This window comes from Triturus cristatus, chromosome 2_2, assembly GCF_964204655.1.
Source record: "Triturus cristatus chromosome 2_2, aTriCri1.1, whole genome shotgun sequence".
Taxonomy (NCBI): Eukaryota; Metazoa; Chordata; class Amphibia; order Caudata; family Salamandridae; genus Triturus; species Triturus cristatus.
In genome coordinates, this window is record NC_140582.1 from 546,102,319 (window position 1) to 546,126,941 (window position 24,623).

At 42.5% G+C, this 24,623-nt stretch overlaps 1 protein-coding gene across 1 annotated transcript in view; it reads right to left on the reverse strand.

Moving 5' to 3' along the window:
• Window positions 1-24,623, reverse strand: part of DCHS2 (dachsous cadherin-related 2) — a 1,150,696-nt gene that overhangs the window by 705,383 nt on the left and 420,690 nt on the right. Inside the window, exon 5 of the mRNA XM_085641695.1 lies at window positions 14,204-14,435. Coding sequence (XP_085497821.1) covers window positions 14,204-14,435 — 232 coding nt within the window. The remainder of the gene's footprint in view (window positions 1-14,203; window positions 14,436-24,623) is intronic.

The following is a 24,623-nucleotide window of genomic DNA, read 5'->3' on the forward strand; positions in this document are numbered from 1 at the left end:
TGGAAATATACATTTGATTAAAATTATTTGCGATTTTCGGAGAAAAAATATAGACCTGCTTTATATATATTGATAGGCTCCCCCTTAATAAAGCCAATAGGCTACATTTTTATATTTTGGTGTTGCAGAACGCTGTGCGTGTGGTAAGTAGGTTTGGCTGCTCAGAGGCCAGGCCCTGCATCCAACATTAAGCCCTGCACAGGGGTTTTGGCGCCTGTGGGGAGCCACGGCCAAACACCTGTTGCGCATGGTTGAAGGGCATGTGTTGCATGGGATTGGCTTCACGCAGCGGGATTGGCTGTAGGCGCTGCAGGAAGCCCCCGCTGCGCACTGCCACAGGCCATACACTGCAGGGGTTTGGCTGCCTGCGGAGGTTTGGATTTAGGTCTTGGCTGCAGGCCATATGTAAAGTCAACTCCCATAGCACAAAGGCTGTGCACAATGGGGGGGTTGGCTTTACATATGGTGATAAAATATTACCTTATGTTAAAAAAAAGCTAGAAACTCACTGACAAATACAAAGATTAAAGGGATGTTATAGCTAGGTGAAATTTTAAATGAAAAAAAGAAACAGTGAAATTCAATAGGTAACAGTGCCTTAACCAGTGCCTAATTTGTGCCTGTGGTTTCCAGGGTTCACCGGCAATTACTTTTTAGGGCCGGGTCTACACGCGATATCAGCTCACCACGTTCAAATGATCTCCCCAGTGAAGAGCTGATATCGCCTTGTAAATCTATACCTGGATTTCAGTGTTGCCTGATTGGGCTGGATTTTAAATTGTGTATGCCCTGGCTGCCCGCCTTATAATGAGGCGCATGGACGGCACACACCCTGTCCCAGAAACTGCCTGGGTGAGGTCCCGGTGTCAGCCTAACTAACAGCAATCATAGCACTAGTGCACTACCAATGACTGCTTGAAAATGGATTATTAGCCCGGCCTCGTCCCTGTTGGATAATCGTCAAGTGTTTCCTCCTGAGTCGGACCAATGCGAATTAGTGTCCCCACTTGTCGCCCACCCCAGCGCACTGCGCAGCTGCAGCACTAGTCAGTGAACTCAAGAAGCAAGCAGCATGTCACTCAGCAGCAGGCCTATAATTAAAAGTTTTAAAATCGACAGGCAGAAAGTAATGATTTTAAATTTGTAACATGCACAAATATGTCCTGTTTAATGGTTCAGGTACATCCCCGGAAAAGTGTAACCTCTAATTTCTTGCTCTTGTTTTCATGGGAAAGTATAATAAGTTAACTTGCAAATTACACTGGAGATGACGTTCCCTGCAATCCTGATTGCTGGGCTACCCGAGTTTTAATAAATTATGTGTGCGTGGATGGTTCTACAGCAACCAGGTTGACAGCTGCGTTCCCTTTTTCATTTCTTGATCTGCACCGCGTTGTGTTCTTTCCCGATCTCTGGGGCAGATTTATGACGACTGGCGCATCCCTGCATATCAGCAGGGATGCGCCAGTTATTATGCGCCACAGCTGCGCCACCATGGATGCGCCGCATTTATAATGCGGCGCACCATGGGGCAAAAACGGCACAGATGCGTGACGCATCTGTGCCGAAAAGTGGCGCATTGCTGGAGTTGCGTCGCAAGCGCGACGCAGCTCCAGCAATGATCTGGGGGGCCCTATCTCTACAATGCTGCGTCAATCCTTACGCCTGCTTCAAGCAGGCGCAGGGTTTTGACGCAGCATGGGCCTAAAAGTGACTGAGTGAAATCTTGTAGATTTCACTCAGCCACTTTTAGGAGGCGTTCCTGCGCCGGAACGCCCCCACCTGCCCTGGAACGCCTACATGTGGCGCAGGGCTTTACAACGTGACGCATCTGGGAGATGCGTCACGTTTGTAAATACCCCGCACCATGGCGCAGGATTTGCGCCGCTGCTGCGTCACAAAAGTGACGCAACGGCGGCGTAAATGAGGCGCAAGTAAAACATAAATCTGCCCCTCTGTATTTTGCAGAGATCTGGAAAAAGCACGCTAAGCCAAGAGCTAGGGCTTTATAAATATAAAGAGAAAGTGAAACCAATAGTAATAGGGAATGAGGTGGACAAGTTTGCTTGGAAAATTGATGCAGGAGATTGCAGAATTTTTGACACAAGGATTTAAATTACTAAACGATAAACCCCGTCATAATTGCAGTTAAGGTTTGAACCATGTCCATAAAAGAATTACAGAACAATACACATATTTGGTAGATGTGAGTGCAATCGAGTATCTCAAAAATGTGTCTTGGAATTGGTTTAATAAAATTGTAGCTCATTACAAGGCAATTTTTTTAAATTCTACGCACAATACCGTCCACTTTGTGACATTACATTTTACATGAGCCGATGATATATACACATTTTGGAGACCTGAGATATGTCTAAAACCAGCATATTGGGCATATAACAGCACTGAATGATGTCCATAAATCTTTTACAGGCAGTGCATATGCCAGAGAGGTGCCTATTGTGCATCTACCAGAGTCCTATATGTTCTTCATGTGATAGATGCCTTCATAGTGGGCTTGTGCCTCTCAGCTCTATAATATCATATATTCTTTTCTAACAATATGTACATATATCAGTGGAATCAGGATTACCCAAATTCTCAGAGCAAAAGAGTTGAGGAGTGTGTAAGGTGTGGTACTCTCTTCTACTAATAGAATGGTCTGGGGGAGCTTAGGGTGTTATTGGAAAATCAAGCCTGGGGAGACACAAAACACAACAGAAGTAGATAGTAATTTCAGCATTACTTTAGATTCAGGCCTTTCATGGTCAGAAAGAGTTAATTATCCTCGGTTCCAAAAGTTATGACATCCAGTCTCTTTTGTGGGTTTGCCTTGATTTTATTAACAATGTGTTTTGATGAAATTCAGATTGGGATTAACATCTGGCTTTCAGTGCCAGTTGAGGATGTGGGTGGTGCCAATAGAGTAAGTGGGTGGAGCCAATTGAGGAATTGGGTGGAGCCCTGGAATGGGTGTGGCCTCGTACTAAACTTTGAGCACCTGTACTTAATATTTTACAAATTAAGCACTGGCCTTAACGTAACTATAATCTGCGCCCTTGCCATGCACTTCTTATTACCCCACATATTACATCACTTATGAAATCTTCTATGACATCATTGATAATATCATTGCAACACTTGTAGTGAAATTATTGTTGAGAAAACTGTGCTAGGAGGGGCAAGTGGTATAGTACCTTAGGCCTTAGGGCACAAGTTATAGTTACTTGAGATAACTATAACTGGTGAATATCAGTGGGTTTTTTTGTTTAAATTTCACCTAACTATAACGTCTCTTTATCCTTAAACCTTAACTGTTACTTTAATATAATATGACATTTTAAATTACTTTGATGAACAATTGTTTATTGTTTAAGATGTGGATGAATGCCCTGAATTATGATTGTACTTTTGATATTAATGAAGTATTTTTCCTTTTTTGCCACACTTGTAATGACTAGGAGGCTATTTCTACTTTGCTAACACCCACAGAGCCACTGATTCAGACAGCTGGCAGATGGCCAAATGAGGCGCACAGTTTGTCACCCCAAATAACCTTCATATCTGAGCCAAACAGATTAACTGAAGGTAGTCTGAGATTTGCCATCACTGACCTACTGAAGAGATGTGCAAAGGCAGCCAGGGCTTCGGTGCCGTGCTGCTCTGTAATCGTAGCTTTGTGTTACAGTTTGAGTGCATTTAATCATTAAACCTACCAGCCACACTGCAATTAATTACAGAATGCAAAATAAATAACAGTGTCTAAAGAGAATGCCTAAATATGACCAAGCTGCAGTATGAAACATAGGGATTGTCAGTTCATGACCTGGTCCCGAATAAAATAAAAGTTGCCATTTGTGAGATATGCCCCTCACGTTATGTCAGTTAATAAAAGGTGAACTGATTGGAGCAATTGGCCTGGTATTTGCTACATTTTACTATTAGCGCAGTTTATCTCCGGGTTTCACCGTGTAGTTTGTAGTTTATTGCAGTGGATTTGTGGGGCTACTTAGATATACTGAAAGAAGTTGGGTGTTTTCATGAGTTATAGTCCTCTTTTTTCTGTAGGCCATTCTGTAGCTTTCTGATTGCAATGGTAGAGAGTAGCAGGAGAGAGTGTGTACCTCTCATGTGTTATACTTCGGGACGGACAATTTACGGGGCATATTTACAAGGGCTTTATCTCCGCTTTTTTGGCTTACAAAGCCAAAAAAGCGGAGATAAAACTATCGCCCTATTTACAAGAGGGTGCTAACATGCATAATCGCATGTTAGCACCCTTTTTCCCAACGCCTCCCTTTGCATCTCTAATGAGATGCAAAGTGGGCATCACTGGGCGTACCCCGGATGGACTACCTTGCAAATATCACTGATGTTCACATCACGATATTTACATGGCAGCCCCAGCATTTTAGCAAATGTTAGTTTTTGGAGAAAACCGCTGTTTTCTCCAAAAACTAATGTCTGCTAAAATGCAGGCTTACTTATCCTTAACATTGGGGAGGATTATGCTGATACGACCCTGTGGGTCGTATCAGCAAGGTTATCGCCATTTTGCAGGGATCATTACTGGAAAACCAGCGATGTTCCCTGCAAAACGGCGATAACCTCACTATCTCTGGAATTTTTATCGCCCTGGAGAAACGCGTTGTTAATAACGCACTACCAGGGCGATAAATTCCAGAGATAGCCTGCGATAACAAAATTATTGCTAAGCACGGCCAGCGATAATTATCGCTGGCCGTTGATAATATGCCCCTACATGAGTTAGTGTAGCAGATTTTTGTAATATTTTCGTTTGCGTAGAAACCTCTTCTAAAAAATGGGAAATATCGGTTTGTCGTTTCGATTTGCTACTCAAGAAACACGCTGACTCCTGCCTTTTATAGTTGTCGTTTTATTTGTGTTTCTAGAGTTCAAAACAACTGGTAAAATATTTCTGAATACTTGGAAAATATGTACTACTTTGTGAATGTTCAGTGCATTTTGCATTCTCTCCCTTCCCTCCACCACATGCAATTTCCCGCCCTTTTCCTGCAATTTAATTCTGCAAGCAACTCGTATACTAGCAGATTATAGTGAATTCTATCTGAGGGCAAAGATGCCATACAGCTCCTAATTCTTTAACTCAAGGGCTCAGCATTAACACCAACAAATCACAATATATGTTCATCTAAATTGTAATCAATGTACAAAGAATGTATGGATTGGGGCAGAGTTATTTAGATGTTTTTAACGGAAGGAGTAAGGTAGGTCTTTAATTATATCTATGGCACTATAAACTTATTAAAAGGACTAGGATTAATCGTGTCTAGTCTCTGGCACTAAACACATGATAGACGGACTATTGTTTGCAATGGTAAGAGCCCTTGCTTATGGATAGTCCACAATGGTGGACCAGCCCTGTAAGCTACTGCAAGTGAAAATTCATAATAAAGGATATTATGAGTCTCAGATAATAAGAAATAGTCAGAAACAAAACTGAGCTATGAATTCTCACGCTGCACAACAAATTAGAGGAGATCACATGCGTATATTAACAGGTCAGGGTTCAAACCCCTTTTCCAGACCTAGCCTTGATCGAGAGGCATATTACGCTTATTCAAGATATATTGTTGTTAAACAAACTCACAGACTAATTGCTAATGTATTGTAAAGCATGTAACGGACGAGTGCCTGGGTCTTACTCCTGCTACTTCTCTATAAACCATTAAAATCATTTTTTCTTTTTTTATTCCGTTTTGGCCTTGAAGTGCATATTTGTCTACAAACCTGTGTTCTTGAATATGGAATAAAGAGTTCTTTCAAATATGCTGTATTCCAATTCATTCCACATTGAACTGAAAATAAAATAACCACTCATGACAATGTTAATTTGGTGCCCTTCCATTACATCAACTTCATTGGTGACAGGTCTGCGACTAAGACATGCCGTTAGTTTGAGTACTGCATCTGGACCTTGACTTCTATCGCAAGCAAATACATAGCTTTAAAATGTATTTAAAAAGAAATATAACAATTAAACAACCCTTAATCCATGTTAAATATGTATTTAGATCTAACCTAATACCACAAAATATAAAAACAATCTACAGTTTAGTCATCCAATAAATATTCTTCAAAGCTTTTCAAATCCCTTTAACAATCCTTTCCTAATTACTTATAATGATGTAATTAGTATACGCTTAAAGCCCTTTATCCTAATTTTCTCATGGCATTATGATTTGGATTGGGCATTCCAGTTCTTTTTTTTTTTTTTTTTTAAATAAATGTGCTTTAAATTTGGTTTAGTGGTAGGCTTAGCATTAGAGTTAGGGTTTCCTTTACTTTTACAGGTAGGGTTACAATTAAGATTTTCATTTAGAAAAAGGTGCCTGTTAGATCAGTCAGCCTTAGGATGGTCTTCGACCTATCTTTTGCCTCTCCTCCTACATTTTGCTGAACCTTTTGTTATTTGGATTAGGATTCTGGGCACTTTAGCACTGCTAACCAGTGTTAAAGTGCTTATGCTGTCTGCTTAAAACATGGTAGCATTGGCTTATACTTAATTGCCATATTTAATTTACTTGTAAGTCCCTAGTAAAAGGGCACTACATGTGCCCAGGGCCTGTATGTTAAATGCTACTAGTGGGCCTGCAGAACTGGTTGTGCCACCACCTTAAAAGCCTGTTAAAAATGCCCCAGTCCTGCCTTTGCAGAGCCTGGGTGTGCAGTTTAGACTGTCAAAAAAGTCATTTTTCCAGGTCCAAACCTTCCTTGTTAATACATATAAGTCACCCTTAAGGTAGGTCCTGGACAGCCCCAAGGGCAGGGTGCAGTGTTTTTAAAAGGTTGGACATGTACATTTAGGTTTTAGGTGTCCTGGTAGTGAACAACACTTGTTTGTTTTTCACTACTGCAAGGTCTATCTCCCTTATGTGCATCCACATGGCATGAGGTCCTGTAGGGTGGCCCATGTTCCTCACCACCACACTTGGTATGACTGTTGCACCGCCATTAAAAGTGTGGCGGTGTGGAAACTCTAATATGGTTGGTGGGAAGTCAAGTTCTCTGGAGGCCGCATGGTAAACTGATTGAGAAAATTGACATCAACAAGAGGGATACGTCTGTGGTGTCTGCTCCCATCACTGTCACGCTTGACATAAACAAATGTGTATATTATCTGCTAGGTTATAATAATGATTCCCCTTGTCTTGTGGGTTCTAAAGTGCCTGTTCTGTTATTTGTACTTCATTGCTGTTCAAGACTACAATGGATCTCAGAATTCTACTTGAAAAATGTAACTTATTTTGCATCGATTATGGGTTGAAAATTAAGGTTGATTATTCTAAGTTTTTAACCCCCACAATTATTTTAAAGGTAAAATCTTAACTACTGATTTTACTCTTGAGAGAGCCTATGAATTTGATCACTTAAGCATCCACTTTTCAGATTCAAACAGTTGGAGCATCCAATTACAAAAGTTTATTTTGAATCACGGATTATCAGCTCTGTTGAAACTTGCAAAAAACAAATCCAATTGCCTTGTAGAACTGATGGTAAAGATGTACAGGGCCAAAGTAGTGAGTGGAGCTTTGTATGGAGCTAAACTATGGAGCTATTGTAAAGCTGACTCATTATTTAAGAGCAAAAATAAATGTATCAAGATATTGTTGATTGTCCCAAAGAGTGCTCCTATGTTGCTGATCTGATTGGACTTCAATCTTCCATGTGTCTACTGTACTGCGAATTTAAAACCGCTAATTTATTGGATACGTCTATGGGTGACTGATGAGCATGAACCTTTCAGAGTAACTTTGCAAGATATATTATACAGCTTCGAATCATGGGAACTGGCTTGGGTCTCCCATGTTAAAACATGGTGTGAAAAGCCAGGCCTAAGTGACCACTGGGAGAATCCTACCAGAATTCCCTGTAATGGCCACACAATTCTAAAGGTCAGATATTGCCAATGTGTCCGATTTCAGAGAATGGCGAGAGCCTAACTGCATCTTTATCATTTAAAACGGAATATTGGAGTTCAGACGTTTTAGATTATATTAAATACAACAACGTGGACAGACCCACTAATGAATTATTTTCTCAGATGACTCAGTGCCATGCACCGGAACACAATGATTCAGTGCCATGCACCGGAACACAAAAATCCAATGGATTTGTACAATGAACCCTCACCCTCCAACCTAGTTGGTGGCATGCTTCATAATTGGGTTCACAGCTGGGCTGCCGAGTGCAAACCAGTTGTGCTTCAACGCCTGAGTCACAGCAGAGCGGGTTTGGATTTATCAGTGGGGTGAAGTTAAAAATGCCTTTAGGATCCCCAGATGGAAAAAGGTTTATTCATGGGATCCTAGGACACTGTTAAAACCAAGGAGGGGATATAGTAAAGATGAAAAATGAGTCTTCAATATCACCTTAATACTGGTCGACATGTTTCAGCCTTGAAAATAGTACTGAGGCTTTCTTCAGGGACAAAGAACGTGAACTGTGAAGTGGCTAAAAAAGTGGAAATAGCCATGTGAGTTTTTTCAGCAAACACGCTAAGGGGGGCTGTGCATACAGTGGTGTAACCGCACTTATGGACCTAATGGCTGGTAAAAACACCAGCTGCGCAAAATAAAAAGATTTAGTGGATCCTGGAATGGGTGGTCTCCTGTAGTCAAACATTAGTCAAGGATGACCACCTGCCATTCAAACCTACTCCGGTCTTCTCGGGATCCTGCAGGTTAGATTATATTAAACCAGCTAGCAATATAGCACTTTATAGTAAATTCAAGCTGGGCACCTTGCCTTTGGCCACCTTTACTGACAGATTGTGTAGTTATGGATCAAAATCCAGTAAGTGTCTGGTTCGTAATACCTGTCCTGAGAGTGAGAAACATATGTTATTTTTCTCCAGGGCATACTGTAAATCTAGGTCTAGGTGCATTGCCCCCCTCTGCAGCCTCCTAGGGATAAGAGATCGCCGATGTGCATTGAGAATCTGCAAAACAGATACTGGGCACTGTGTTACTTTTTCAGTCTCTAAATTCCTAGAGTCTGCCTGGTGAACCAGAGAGAAACCTCTAGCCTAGTGATAGGTATTTGAGTTTTCATTTCATATCTTACTTTTGATGTATGATCTCTATTGAATGATTTTGTATTAAGTTTGTATTTTGTTGACATCAAAAAAATACAAATTTAATATTGTCCCATCAAAATATGAATAAATAAATATATATGAAATACCAAACCATAATGAAGTCTTGGAGAGAGAGCAGGAATCAAAAATGCATATGCATTAAACAGGAAGCCAAGCAATGCTAGCAATGAACACGCTCATAGTAAGGGATTTTTTTATGGTTCACAGTAGCAGGTCTCCCATGTTTAAGAGGAGCACAGTTGTGGTACCTGAACTCGTCATGATGTATTATGACAGATTCTACCATGTTTGTGAAGGGCAAGCTTGTGGTAAATTACATTGTCATTGTTTACAAGACACGGTCTGCTGTGCTTGTGAGAGCATCCTTGCATTAAATGAATGTGCCATGCCATGCGATTTCAGGTAGCGCCTTATTTGTGATGTCTACTTTTTATCCTCCGTGATAGAATATGGTTGGGTCACATTGGGAACACATTTTCACTAACTCCTATGCACAGTACACTAAGTGGGGACTAAGGGAGACAGCGTGAAAGCGGCTGCTCGTGTGGTGGCGGCGTGCCCCGGGCTGATCCACCATTTCACCTTCTGACACATGATACATGATGATCTAACACTTGCCACAAGCCAGTAAGCTGCCATGCTAGTAGATGCCATATGAACTGCGAGAAGGGAGAGAACCCAACCAAAAGTGAAAACTCTTGAGCACAGTGGCTGACCGTGGGTGAATGGTATGGCCGCAATGATATCCCCTTATTATTGGAAAAACACTCCTACACTTGCTTCATTAATACAGAGTAAGCTGCCCGATCTACTTCCTCTAGCTGCGGTAACATTGGAGCCCTTGTAAACCCAAGAGTTCCATGGTAGGAGGGGCATGCTACCTTAAGGTTAGGAGCTGAGATCACCTCTTAGCTAGCCAGCTTTATGTATCATATTTTAATTGTCCTTTTTTTAGCTTTTTGATGAAGAGATAGAACATCAATAAACACCAGTGTTGTAAGTTTTTATGACCAAAAGTCATTTGAATCCAGTTTACCATCTTTCCAGTGGCCAGAAGCACTGGCCTATGGCTGAGGGTAGGCAGAAATCTTCTGGGTGCCTAGCGCATTAGAGTCAAACCTCAGAATCATGTACTTATCTATTTACCCTTTCATCCACAGACTTCTATCTATACAGTTTACCCATTTCCATGCATCCCTCCTACACTACAGTTATCGGCCCTCACCCATCATCTACAGTCTCATCTAGTCTCACTCAAGCACTTATCTGTCCACTCACACTTCAATCCAATCAGCTATTAAACACCAACCACTCACAGGCATTCAACTATCTGTTCATCTATGTATACACTCACATGTATCCCTGTATCCATTAAACTTTTTGTGCCTGCATGTGTATCTGTATGTAATGCCTGGGTGCTTCCAAACATGTCAGAAAGTAACATACTATCATCAGAACAGAGCAAAAATTCCCTTAAACTAAGCCATGCCTATGGGTTTTGTCAATGCTTGTTCTCTAAATGAAGGTGAAATATGATCAACACTGAACTATATTAAAAATAGATTAATCGTTCGGCAGCCCAGGGACTTGTGTGCATCCTACCACCACCTGCTATGTTTTTGCAAGGTGGGAAAGAGGTCATCTTGAGAACAGGTCTCACTTGGCAGTAATTAAATTAATGATCGCATTAGTGACATTTGGTGAGCTCTTTGTAGATTCAGCACTAATTAACAGCGCGTTGCCACTTTGTCCTTTTTAGCAAAATTCATAACTCTAATAAATGTTTCAGATAAACAACTTCAAAGTCAAATGCACATTCTTTATCCGTGGAATATGATCCCCATCTCATTTATTGACGTAGCACCAACCTTACCAAGCTAAAAGAAACATTAACCTGTGCTGTGCTCCCCTGCCCCACGAGATTGAAAATGTACTCACAGCAGAATTCCTTAATAATGCTAAAATAGATCCCCTTTTTACAAATTGTTTAGGGCCTGCGTTTTCAGATTTTGACCATAATAAACTGCAGCGTGCGCCGAATACTCACACGCTGTAAGATTTGTCGAAAAGAAGATGTATTTGAAGAAACCGGAGCACAAGCTGTACAGTAGAAAAAGGTCCAGGAGGCGGGACACCAAGTTCAACTATAAACCAAGAACGTTCTTGTATACCATTTCAATAAAGAACACATGAGAGACCAATAAAAACCCATCTACTAACAGGAATCTAAAGAAAGTTAAAAAGACCAATAGACACACAGATACCACATACCTCTCCTTTTACGCACTATACAACACCCAAGACAAGATCTCACACTACTAGCAACAAAACACACACAACACGATGAAACAATGCATAAACATAAACCCACTGCCCTTGACACACACTGCAACATAAAAACATAACAACAATACATAAAATACAACACACTAATCCATAAGCCTGTGAGGCAGTCTTCTGATGCGGGAACTCCATGAACCTGTCCATCCTGACCAGGACACCTGACACAGAGTGCAACTATAAAGCAAAAGCATTCTTATCTACCATTCAAATAAAAAACACGTGAGAGACCAATGAAAACACATCTACTAACAGGAATCTAAAGATCATTGACCAATAAAAACACAGATAACACATGACCCATGTAAATCCCTGCCTGTTTTTATTTACTCATATATTTTATTTTTAAAGTCTGAGTAATGGAAAGTAACATACAGGGATAACAGTAAAAGGTCATAAATGTTATTTTTTTATTTGAAACTATGAAAATGAGTATGCAGTTCTAATACTAATGCATCATTAACCAATGCAAAATGATACTTAGTACTATAGAGAGAAGGGCCGGTGCGACCGTTGCAGCCGCACTGGGTGCCGAGCTGGGGTGGGTGAACTGACCTCAGGAGGGATGCTGAGTGTAGCAATAAGTACGATTTAAAAGCACTTGCTGCAGAGTTCCTTGTGCTTCGAGCTTTCAGGCAGCAATAAAAATGTCATAACTCTTGTGATTAATTTTCCTGCTCGAGAGAGAGACATCGGAGTTCCATAAAGTAGCCCAGAGGGTTAACATGGCTTTTGCAAAGAACAGATCTGAATTTTATGTGGACAGCTGAGTGGATTAGTAAAGCTAGCCTTTACCAGCGCTTTAAAACAAATGAAATGTATGTGAGAGAGGGGCTATGGAGAGACTTTTGCTGAGTCGTGGTGAGGGAATCTGAAGAGGTGGTCGTATTGGGAGGCGACAAAAAAGATTGTTGCAACAGGCGCCACCAGTGCTAAAGCTGGCCCTAATAGAGATAAAGAAGCAAGTCCTACAAACGGCAGCATTAATTAGACATGGCCATTGACAATGTTGCATGAGACTAGCCTGCAGTCTAGGAGACATACACTGTGCCTATACAGGCAGGGTGAGCAGAATTGAAGGATTTATAGGCCATTGTAACAGTTTCAAAAACGAGGGTGCTGGTACCGTGAACAAGACAGAGATAATCATCTTGGATATTTTTAGAAGACAAGCACAGCATATAAACACATTCATTTCATCTAAAGTGAGGTGCTAGGGGCTAAACTGAAAGAGGCTGCCATCTCTACATGAATGCTCTCATAACTACAAAGCATATTTAGCATATATTAATCATGGCTCTGGAGCTGTGTGATCTCTTGTAAATGAGAGAGAAGTCTTGCAATTACAGTTCTGTTAGGCCTCTGGTGCCTCCCACTGAAGCAAAGAGGGATCCTTATGTATCAAACTGTTTTACCAATTCGGGGTTTATGGGAAAATGTGATTCTACATACTGGTTATGGTTTATTGAGTTGTCACTTTTGCCGGGCACTTAGAAGCCTACTGTTTGTAAATATACAACTTAGTTAGCAATAAATACATCTGAGCCAAAGGTTCTCTAATAGTTTTCGATTTCGCCTTGAATTTGCACTGTGCTAGACGTGCAGAGGTTCTTAGCCTGTGGCCTGGGGGCCCCCTGGGGGTCCATGATGCCTACTCAGGGGGTCTGCGACTGCTTAGAAAATTAAATAATAATAACAGATTAATAAATTGTATAGAAAGGAGCAAAATGAAAACTTGGAAATTTTAAAACATTCTATAAATGTGAAGCAATTTGTATTTGGAGGCTAAAACTTGAGCAGGTATTCTCAGATTGATTCGCGGGGCAGTGCAAAAGCATAAACAGAATGTAGTATGGACGATAAGTGGGCCTCAATTGAATTTAGAAAATATCCAACCTTCTTATTAAAATAAAATTGGATTTTCTTGTATTTGTTTGTAAATTAAATAAAATACTTCAACATTTGTGTATTGTTTTCCGAGTTCAAATCATGGCCTCAATGACAACCCGGGTTCCAATGATGCTTCAGCAGGGGGTCGCCGGATTCCAGTGATGATTAACTGGTCCACAGAAGTCAGAAGGTTAAGGACCATTTTGTTAGAGAATTAGCAAAGTTGATGAACAAAAAAGACAATGCAAAAGCAATATCATATTGCTGCCAGCAAACAATCAGTGGATGTAAATAAATCAGTAGCTGCTAAATCAGTGATGGTGAAACGAATTTTATGAACTGGTACCGAAGAAACAGGAACTCTTGTTGGTAAAAGTTTACATAGAAAAAAATGTAATTTATGCCATAAGCTGTTGGTATGGGCATTTGGACTTTGGGCACTTGTGCTGTGTTATCGGTGCTCTCGTCTAAAACAGTATAGAATGTACATGCATACATTACATGAAAAGTAACTAAACGTTGTTACTGTGAAAACTTTACAGTTATTTGATGGGACAAGAATTGCATAATTAGGATACATTGCCTGGGGAATATAGATGGGAGGAACGCTGAACAAAATCGTCTTCCTCAGAACACATCCCAGAATGTGAAATCACAGAAAAGATGTTTCTTCATCCATTACATGAATGCCATCAAGGTTATATAGAACCACGCAGTTCTATGTAATATACTTAGTGATATACACTCATGTTGTGCACCGCAAGTACTCATTCCATTGGAACTGGCAAATGTATATGAAATGAACAACATTATATTAAAAAGCAAACATACCTGTGGAGGAGTCAACAGTAAACATGGAAGAAAGCTCTCCCGGCATTAACTGATATGTCACCTGCCCATAAGCCCCAGCATCCTGATCAGTGGCAATGACGCTTAGGAGCTCCGTCCCGGGTTGCGTGTGACTGCTCACACTGATCACATACACTGATGGATCGAACACCGGGTGATTGTCGTTGATGTCTTCTATGACAATATGAACAAAGGCCTGGGCACTCAAACCCCCCTGTGGAAAAAAACAAGCATTAAAAGAAAAGATGAGCAGAATGAGACACCGCAGGAAAGCCACGAGCACTGGACATAAATTGGACTCTCTAACAATATACTATACTGAAATTGGACATTAAAACACACGTTCACCTGGCAGAAACTGTGGTTACACATTTTTGAAAATCATGCATTAAGTTATATATTTGTGGGGTACATTTCTTTGAATACAATTAATTACGTAATTGGATTTTTATGTTTCGAAAAGCATGTATATATTGATATTTACATAGCGTGGAACTCTATTTGAAACGTAATAAATATTGACTGGTATGATAATGGAAAATCAGCTATTAATGCATATTGATCGTGCAAAAAAAATCATTGAAAAGTGCAGCTACTCCTAAAAAAGACAGCGGTTGTGACATTGCCGTAGGGTAGTTAGTCTCAGCTCTCTCTTCTAACGTAGGTAGAGATAATGTCACGAAATGGGAGGGGTGTACAACCCAAGAGTCCCTCCATTACAAGGGCCATCTAAGGTTATAAGTACTATGCTGGTGTTTCCGTTAGCAATTACTTTTTCATTGCGGCATATGCTCTAATTAATGATTGGCCATGAGAGTTCGGGCACATGACAGGTAAAGATAAAATGTGTAGAGCAACCCGTGAGCACCTGGGTCTAGCATCCTTTGGCCCGATTCACAGAAATAACTTAAGAAAAAATCCTAAACTTACTACCATTTTGGTATTCACAGAAGGCACTTACTCATTTTGGTATTCACAGAAGGCACGTACTCATTGATGAGTAAGTGCCTTCTGTGAATACTAAAATGATGAAAATGGTGGAGAAGAGTCTTGCCGGTGGCAGTGGCAGGCTCTATCCGCTCGTGCTGTGTTGCATTCTATTTTATTTTATGAATGTCACAATGTTAACGCTGCTTCACAGCGTGATATTTTAAACTGTGCGAGTAGGCTACTTTTTTTAAAAGCATTGTGTGTTTACCTGTGTTCTTGACACCCACTTCCTTGTAAACTCCCGCCCCGGTCCGCCGCGTCCATTCTGGGCGATTGATGCGGAGGGTGAGGAGGAGCCAGCACTTCCGGGCTCGAGCGGCCAGGTTAGCGCTCTAGTGGCATTGTAGGGGAAGTGTACTTAACTCGCTGCCTCACGCAGTCGCGTTGTGGAGAAGAGTCTTGCCGGTGGCAGTGGCAGGCTCTATCCGCTCGTGCTGTGTTGCATTCTATTTTATTTTATGAATGTCACAATGTTAACGCTGCTTCACAGCGTGATATTTTAAACTGTGCGAGTAGGCTACTTTTTTTAAAAGCATTGTGTGTTTACCTGTGTTCTTGACACCCACTTCCTTGTAAACTCCCGCCCCGGTCCGCCGCGTCCATTCTGGGCGATTGATGCGGAGGGTGAGGAGGAGCCAGCACTTCCGGGCTCGAGCGGCCAGGTTAGCGCTCTAGTGGCATTGTAGGGGAAGTGTACTTAACTCGCTGCCTCACGCAGTCGCGTTGTGGAGAAGAGTCTTGCCGGTGGCAGTGGCAGGCTCTATCCGCTCGTGCTGTGTTGCATTCTATTTTATTTTATGAATGTCACAATGTTAACGCTGCTTCACAGCGTGATATTTTAAACTGTGCGAGTAGGCTACTTTTTTTAAAAGCATTGTGTGTTTACCTGTGTTCTTGACACCCACTTCCTTGTAAACTCCCGCCCCGGTCCGCCGCGTCCATTCTGGGCGATTGATGCGGAGGGTGAGGAGGAGCCAGCACTTCCGGGCTCGAGCGGCCAGGTTAGCGCTCTAGTGGCATTGTAGGGGAAGTGTACTTAACTCGCTGCCTCACGCAGTCGCGTTGTGGAGAAGAGTCTTGCCGGTGGCAGTGGCAGGCTCTATCCGCTCGTGCTGTGTTGCATTCTATTTTATTTTATGAATGTCACAATGTTAACGCTGCTTCACAGCGTGATATTTTAAACTGTGCGAGTAGGCTACTTTTTTTAAAAGCATTGTGTGTTTACCTGTGTTCTTGACACCCACTTCCTTGTAAACTCCCGCCCCGGTCCGCCGCGTCCATTCTGGGCGATTGATGCGGAGGGTGAGGAGGAGCCAGCACTTCCGGGCTCGAGCGGCCAGGTTAGCGCTCTAGTGGCCCCTACTGCCTATAAATGTGTGTTGGCCAGCGACCAACGCGCCGGAAGCGCGCCGAAGTCGAGCCAAAGTCAAGCCCGTCTGCGCCCGTCCGCGGCCGGACGGGGCGCGGGGCCATACACCCTGGCCTACCTAACCCCCTCCACTTACGGTACGATAAACAAACGTTGCTGCATCTCCGCCCTGCTATAACACTACCATGTTTACATTCTATGCAGGCCTTATCACTACATAACTGTTCCATGTGCCCTTTTACTCCTGAAATGGGCTCCATAACAGTCCCCCCAAAAAAATTGATAAAAGCCGCTCTGCTTAACTGTAGATCTCTCAGTAAGCACTGCATTCAGGTCTACAACCTACTTGAGGATGAAGCACTGGATATACTGCTGTTAACTGAGACCTGGCTTGGCGAACACTCTGACCCAAACATCATAGAGGCGCTGCCTCCAGGATATTCTCTCGCCAGGCTTGACAGGCAGGATGGTAGGGGTGGTGGAATAGCTATTGCTGTTAGAGCCCCATTGGAATGCTCCTTACTCCCCCTGACAATTGACCACTGCGAAGCTGCTTCGTTTAGTATCTCACTGGGACCTCAACACTCCCTATCAGGTATTCTTATATATAGACCCCCAGGTAGACTATTTGATTTTACAGCTAGTCTAGTAGAGGCGACAGCTCACCTCGCCTTGAGGAAATCCAAACTCCTGGTACTTGGCGACATGAACATTCATTTTGATGATGTCCAAGACAAGGATGCCTCCTGTATAAAAGATGAATTACTCTCCCTGCAACTTACTCTTAAGAACCAAGAGCCTACTCACAGACAAGGTCATCTGATCGACCCCATATTTGGTAATTGGAATGGAGTAGAAACGCTTCCCCCAATACCCGTTCCTTGGTCTGACCATTTTGTCATTCCCTTACGAATTTGGGTGTCCGAGCCTGAAACTTGGAGTGATAGTACGCAGATTTACCAATGTCGAAAGTGGAAAAACTTCAACTTAGATACCTTTATCGACTATCTTGAAGCGGCTGGACCTCCTGGAGGGTCAGATTGTGAGGCTGCCTATTCATGCCTGAAGAACTGTGTCCTAACTGCCCTAGATAATACTGCTCCTATCCGTAGATCAGTAATTACCAAGAAAACGCGAAAACCCTCCCCGTGGTTTACTTCTGAACTTCAGGTGGCAAAATCTGCTTGTAAAAAACTGGAACGAGAATGGCGCATTGAATTTTGCCCCAAAGCCAAAATTCAATATAAAATAGCGCAAGCAGGATATTATAAACTTATTCGTTCCTCTAAAGCACTGTATTACAAGACCCGCATTGGAGAGGCTGAGAACTCCTCAAAGGAGCTCTTTAAAATTTTTAAAGAAATCTCGGTAGTATCTAATGAGAGCAATGCCCAGAATGACTCTGTTGAATCATGCAATAATATTGCTAGATATTTTGCTAGCAAAATTACTAACATCTATGCAAATTTCTCCAAGGATCTGCCCTCGGGCTCTGCTTTCACTGAGAATTTGGAGATCACTCATGATAAGGCATGCCTATACTGCTTTACTGTTCCTGGTACTACTACTCTAAATAATATCTGTAAAAGCATTAAATCGGGCTCCCCTCGAGATCCTGCCCCTCCCAAGATTTTAGCAGCTAGCCTTAAAGTCTTAGAACAACACTTCAGACATATTCTCCAACTCTCCTTTTCTACGGCCATCCTCCCTGTGGAGTGGAAGCAAGCCATTGTACTTCCAATAAAGAAAAAACCTAACATAAGTCAGGATATCCTTGAAAATTTACGGCCTATCTCGCTGCTACCTTATCTGGCGAAGGTGGCCGAAAAAATAGCTAACAGTCAACTCATGGCCCATCTAGAGTCTAATAAAGCTTTCCACAGCTCTCAATCTGGGTTCAGGGCAGGGTATTCCACTGAAACCGCCCTTCTGAGAGCGACCGAAACCTTACGTGCAGGTGCGGATAAGGGCCAGACTGTGGCTTTGATTATGCTTGACCTTAGTGCCGCGTTCGACACTGTGGCACATTCCATCTTGCTGCAGTGTCTGAACAAAGCCGGGGTCACCCAGGAAGCACTGGGCTGGCTTAAAGCCTTTCTCACCAACCGCTGCTTCCAGGTTCAGAGAGGCATGCATCGCTCTAATAGCATAGCTTTAGAACAGGGGGTACCTCAGGGCTCCGCCCTGAGCCCCACCCTGTTCAATCTCTACATGGCCCCCTTGGCGGAAGTGGTTGAATCGTACGGCATTGAATTAGTCTCATATGCCGACGATACCCAACTCCTCCTTTCCCTGTCTCAAGTACCCTCCACTGATGCTAACAATTTTAAAACCTGCATGCAGGCTCTGGCAGGCTGGATGACCCAGCACTGCCTGAAGCTAAATGGCTCTAAAACGGAGGTTCTGGTAATTGGAGGAAGGGATGCGAGCTGGACCAAGGAGTGGTGGCCATCATGTTTGGGACCGCTACCCACTCCCTGTAAAGCAGCTAAGAATCTGGGGATCTGGGTTGATCCCAGACTCTCTTATGATAACCATGTACACAAAGTGGTTGGGAAATGTTTCGGGGTAATGAAGACCTTGAACCGTACCCTTGACCTTCTCCCTCTGGAAGCCAGGCGCACTATGACCCATGCTCTAGTGACCTCGAGGATAGACTATGGCAATGTGCTTTTGCTCGGAATCACACAAAAAAACTTCAGGAGACTTCAAGTACTCCAAAACACAGCAGCACGCCTAGTCCTTAGACTTCCGAAAAGATCAGCCTCTATGCCAGCCCTAGCCACTCTGCATTGGCTCCCCATAAAAAAGAGAGTCCTATTTAAAGCTCTTTTAATGTGCTATAGGATTATCTCACACAAAGCTCCCCTTTATATGACAGATCTGGCTATCCCATACGAGCCTAATAGAAGTCTCCGCTCTGGGGGAACTGGTTTGCTTAAAATTCCCCGCGTCAAGAAAGCCAGAATGGGCGGATGTTCTTTTCGTGTTATGGCTGCCAAAGAATGGAATTCTCTCCCCATGAATATCAGGCTAGCGGATTCAGAGCCCTTGTTTAGAAAACTTTTAAAAACCTATCTGTTTTCTTCTTAATTGCCCTCTCTTGGCTCTGACTTTTCTCCACAGCGCGGGGACACGCCGGGATGGCGTCACCATGCGCTTTACAAGCTCCTTTATTATTATTATTATTATTATTATTAATGAGTAACTTACTCATTTTGAGTAACTTACTCATTTTGGTATTCTCAGAAGGCACTTACTCATTGATGAGTAAGTGCCTTCTGTGAATACCAAAATGGTAGTAAGTTTAAGATTTTGTCTTAAGTTAGTTCTGTGAATCGGGCCCCTTGAGTCTCATCTCAGAGCCCGGCATAGCAGTATGTCAGATTTTACTCACCTGTGCAAACGTATTGCTGTGGAACAATGCTCCTACACTCACATGGCCTCTTCCCGTGCCTGGCATGGTTCACCAAGGCTAGTTACTTGATTCCATATTGTTAAACAGGTGCTTGTCCCTATTACCCGAGCCAGATCGTTAAGTGCACACGACCTCCTTCTCCAAATGTATGCAGATGGCACACATCCACTTTAGTTCTTATAAGGTGCTCAGAACCATCCCAACATCCTCTCATAGCTGGAGCACGTTTACTTGTGGATGAAACAAACTTGTCTGTGCCTAAATGAATCAAAACAGCAAGGTCATTCTTATTAGAGTTAGACCAAGCAGAGCCTAACTAATAGCCCTAGCTGTGTGGCTCAATTATTGGGGTCGCCTTGGCTCCAATACCGAAATCTAATGTATTTACCTTTCGGCCAATTATGTAGTTGTGGAAGTTGCAACCAGTGACATCAGCTGAGGAAGGCTCTGCCCCTAGTTTGCTCACTGTCCAGTTTTGATTCTTTCGCACTTATCACTCTCCATCAATGCCTACATGGGGCCACCCAATGTAGTACCATACTGTCCTGCAGCTACAGAAAAAGAGAAGAAGTGGACAAACATGTGCTTCAACTCAAGGCCCTTGACTGTCCCCTGACGCACGAAAGAACCAAATTCAAGATCTTGTGTGCTTTTCACGACTGTTATCGAAAAGCTGTCTCCTGACTTCAAAACCTAGGACCCTGTTAGTAAACTGCCAGGTACCTATGATTGAATAGCACCATCAATCAGCAAAAGGTGACTGGGAACAAACACAGAGGGAAGTTTCTAAGCATCATTCCACAATAGCATCAGCCATCTTGCGAGGAAAATAAACGACCATTGTTTCAGGGGAATACCTAATATCTATTCCTTAAAACAAGACCATTCTTAGCACTCTGGTCCGTGGGGCAACCCCCACTTCTAGATGGGGGTCAAACGTTCAAATAGGCATTATGACAATCACATCCATCACATAACTGCTTTCTACACCAAAATTTCATTCCACCCAGCACTCTGGTGCCAGGACCATTGAGCTCATTGCTATGAGAGAAAGGGACTAAAGGCTGCATTCACACAGACTCAACAACCTCAACCACCCTTGCATTAGATTTGACAGAATGCAATGTTTTCAACACCCCCGAGTGTGCTGGAGGCAACATGTTAAGGCAGAATAAGAACCTTAACTAGATACATACATAAATAAATAAATGCATTAGAATGTAAAAACTGAAATAGTACCTCAAAATAGGATGGGATTCCCAATAGTGACACTCTCTGACTGAACAGTTACCGCCTAGTTGGAAACATATGAAGAACATCAACAGAAGCCCAGCAGCATTAGTGAAATGTTGCCAGTACTATTGTTGCGTGTGGTAGGACTTTTTTGGTATTCCATATTTGTTACATACAAACCAGGACTAATAGTATGCCAACAAGACACCACTAAAGCTGTGTGTATGGGTAAGGCTTAGGACCAGGAGAACTATTATTCTGAATGGTAATGCTAGCTAACAAAGTGTGCAGGAGTGCCATATTGTTTTAAGAGCAGGTCTCCATTAGTTGCACTAAAAAAAGAATAGATAAACAGCAGAGAGTAATCTTCCATTATCCTGTCCAGGGATGTTTGTGTTATGATTATCATCTCCTATGCTGACAACACTCAGCTCATTCTTCCCTCTCAGATAACACCATCACCAGCAAGACAAACTTCACACAATGCATGACCAGCATGGCCAATCTCAATATTGACAAAAGAGATGTGCTGATCTTCGGAAATAAGATCTCACCTTGAGACTCCACTTGACGGCCCACTGAACTTGGACCCACTTCCACCCCAGCCAACCATGCCAGGAACCGAGGCCTCATCCTGGACACCAAGCTCACCATAAAGTCCTAGATCAACACCATCACCTCCTCATGCTTCCACATTCTCATGTTAAGTAAAATCTTCAAGTGGCTTCCACTGGACACCAGAAGTACCATCACGCAGGCCCTAATCACAAGCAGATTGGACTACAGCAAAGCAATTTATGACGGCATCCCAACCCATCTTCTTCACAGACTTCAAAGCATCTAAAATGCCACTGTCAGACTCGTCCTTGACCACCTGCACTGATCAGACTCCTCAGAGAGCTCCACTTGCTTCCCATCCTGTGGTAAATAAAATTCCTTTACCTGGACTTAATTTGATACAGAAACATAATAAAATAGCTCAGTAAAATGAGAGGCAGAATCCGTGGTATTAGAGGTTCGGAATGGGCTTTATTCCAGTGATCGATTATAATCGGTTGCTCCAAGTTCCATCACCACGGAGGTTCAGGAAGTGAAGTACATACATTATTGACATGAAATGACTTTTATAGATCATACATTACAATGAAGCGAATGCAGTAGGCGTAACAATTGATAAGGAAAATGACGATTTATCTGCGTAACCAAAAAATGGGTGTAATAAGGAGTAAAAAGGAACATAATTGGTTATGATGTCACATATAGGTGGATCTATAAGATAATACTTGGCATAGATGCGCGCGCAGCAACATGACGTGTAATTGACGTGTAACTAGGGGGTGAAGGGGACTTGACATTTAGCTCTACATGTGGAGACAAGAAGTCTGGGGGGTCAAGTCAACCTAATCCCAAATCATATCTAACATCCTATGTTTAAAGAACTATGTTATCCACGAAAGAAGGACTCTCGGACAGAATCTATTCTATACTGACTGTGCGTGCGTGTACAAGCGTCTAAGTGTCTACACTAAATGCGAGGGGATAGGAATATTCCATGGTAACAGGGCTATGAATTACTTGCATGAGGACAGAGAAGCCGGGCCTTTTGCTTGGTAACTGGAAGAATGTTTACTTAAACTACTAGGCAGGAATGCATCGGCTGAGGGGAAAGCAGATAATTCGAAGGTGAAATACAGTTCTTGGCAGAGAATAGGCTGATGTCAGGCTTCGTGAGCCGCGCAGAGAATGAGACAAAGTTCATGGTCACAGATGCAGGCTCAGACTGGAGCTTTCAGAGGCAGAAGGCAAAAAGAGTTTTGATGACAGAATCAGGGCCTACTTGCCTGGACTGTAAAATGGCATAAGTGAACCATATAAAGCCAGTGGCCTTTCATATTTAGGAATGGAATATCCGGCCTATTCATGGCGGATCTGACAGAGGACATGTTGACGGTGGACGCACATGTATTTGCGTCTTCATAACTGGAACTGGAGGGAACATACATGTACTTGTGACATGCACATAGAACCGTTGGGGTCCAAGATAGGGGACATAACTGACCAGAAAAATCCATATTTCCACATTCCCTCCTTGTCCCCTACTTGCCCGTCAAGAGATATCAATCTTCATTAATCCATTGATCTGTTCATATAGCATCATTTGTTCTTCTTTCTTCTTCCGTGACGAATGAAATCTTGGTGGTGGAATACACGATGTGGCACACAGGCCACAAATCGCTGGTCCACATTGTAGACATAGACAGCAACTGAATAGTATGAGAAGGCCAATACCTAGGAAGGATAGAACTCTCCATCCCCAGGCTGATATCACACTCCAAAACCAACTGGACCAAGTCCAAGTGCCTGGGTTCTGGTGTATCTGGCTTACAATCTTATGAAGGCGAGTTATAGCTTTATATACAGATGGCGAATTTTCTGGTATGAATACGCAGCAGCTTGATCCGATGACCCTACAAGCTCCGCCCCTATCAGCCAGGATGACGTCAAGGACAAGACGATTTTGAAGCACAACAATCCGCATAGCAGACTGTTCTTCTGTTAAATTGCCTAGGGCGGAAATAGTTTCATTCACTACTGCTTCAAGGGTTCTAGTTAATCTACGTATCAGTTTACTATTAGTAACAGTACCTATATAAGGAAAGATGCCTTTATTGAAATCTGTGTATTTTTCCCATGCTGTTTCAGTGTAATCGACAATTGGGAGATCTCTCCGCTCTCTGTTGTGTACTAAACGAATATTTCTGTAATAATCAGGAGGAGCTAGGAAAACAGGTGGCAAAAGGAATGCAATGTAGCAGGTACCATCCCAATCTAGAGGTAGACGCATATATGCAGTCTGACCACATATAAAGTAGGAGTGGCGATAAGCTCTAAATGAAGATTTGCCTTGATCACTGAATTCTACTATAGTAGTGCATTTACTATGGCCCATATGTATGGAACCAACCTTTCTTACACACAATTCACCCTTCGCTGGGAATACTGACATGGTGGGTAAGACTAGTTCAACTTCGGATACGACATTTAGAATCATGAGATTAGGTGTAAAATTACCTAATCCATATACTTCATTTTCTAGATCAGTTCCTGTTCTTTTGGGGCGACCCTCCTTGTCAGGGTAGCAGACCTTGAGTAAAACTAGGTTCAGGTTTCCCCATACCCAATGATCTTGGTAAACTGCTGTGTCTGAGTCTATGGAATTGATTAAACTAAACCATGCTCCACAGGAGCCATTATGTGTAAATGGGTGTGGAAAGAAAGGCAGGACTCCTTCATAATTCTGATAGGGAGGGAGTCGGCCACACACCCAACAATTGGTTGCATTACTAGTCTGATGGGAATGATGTAACATACTAATGAAAGTGTTATTGCGC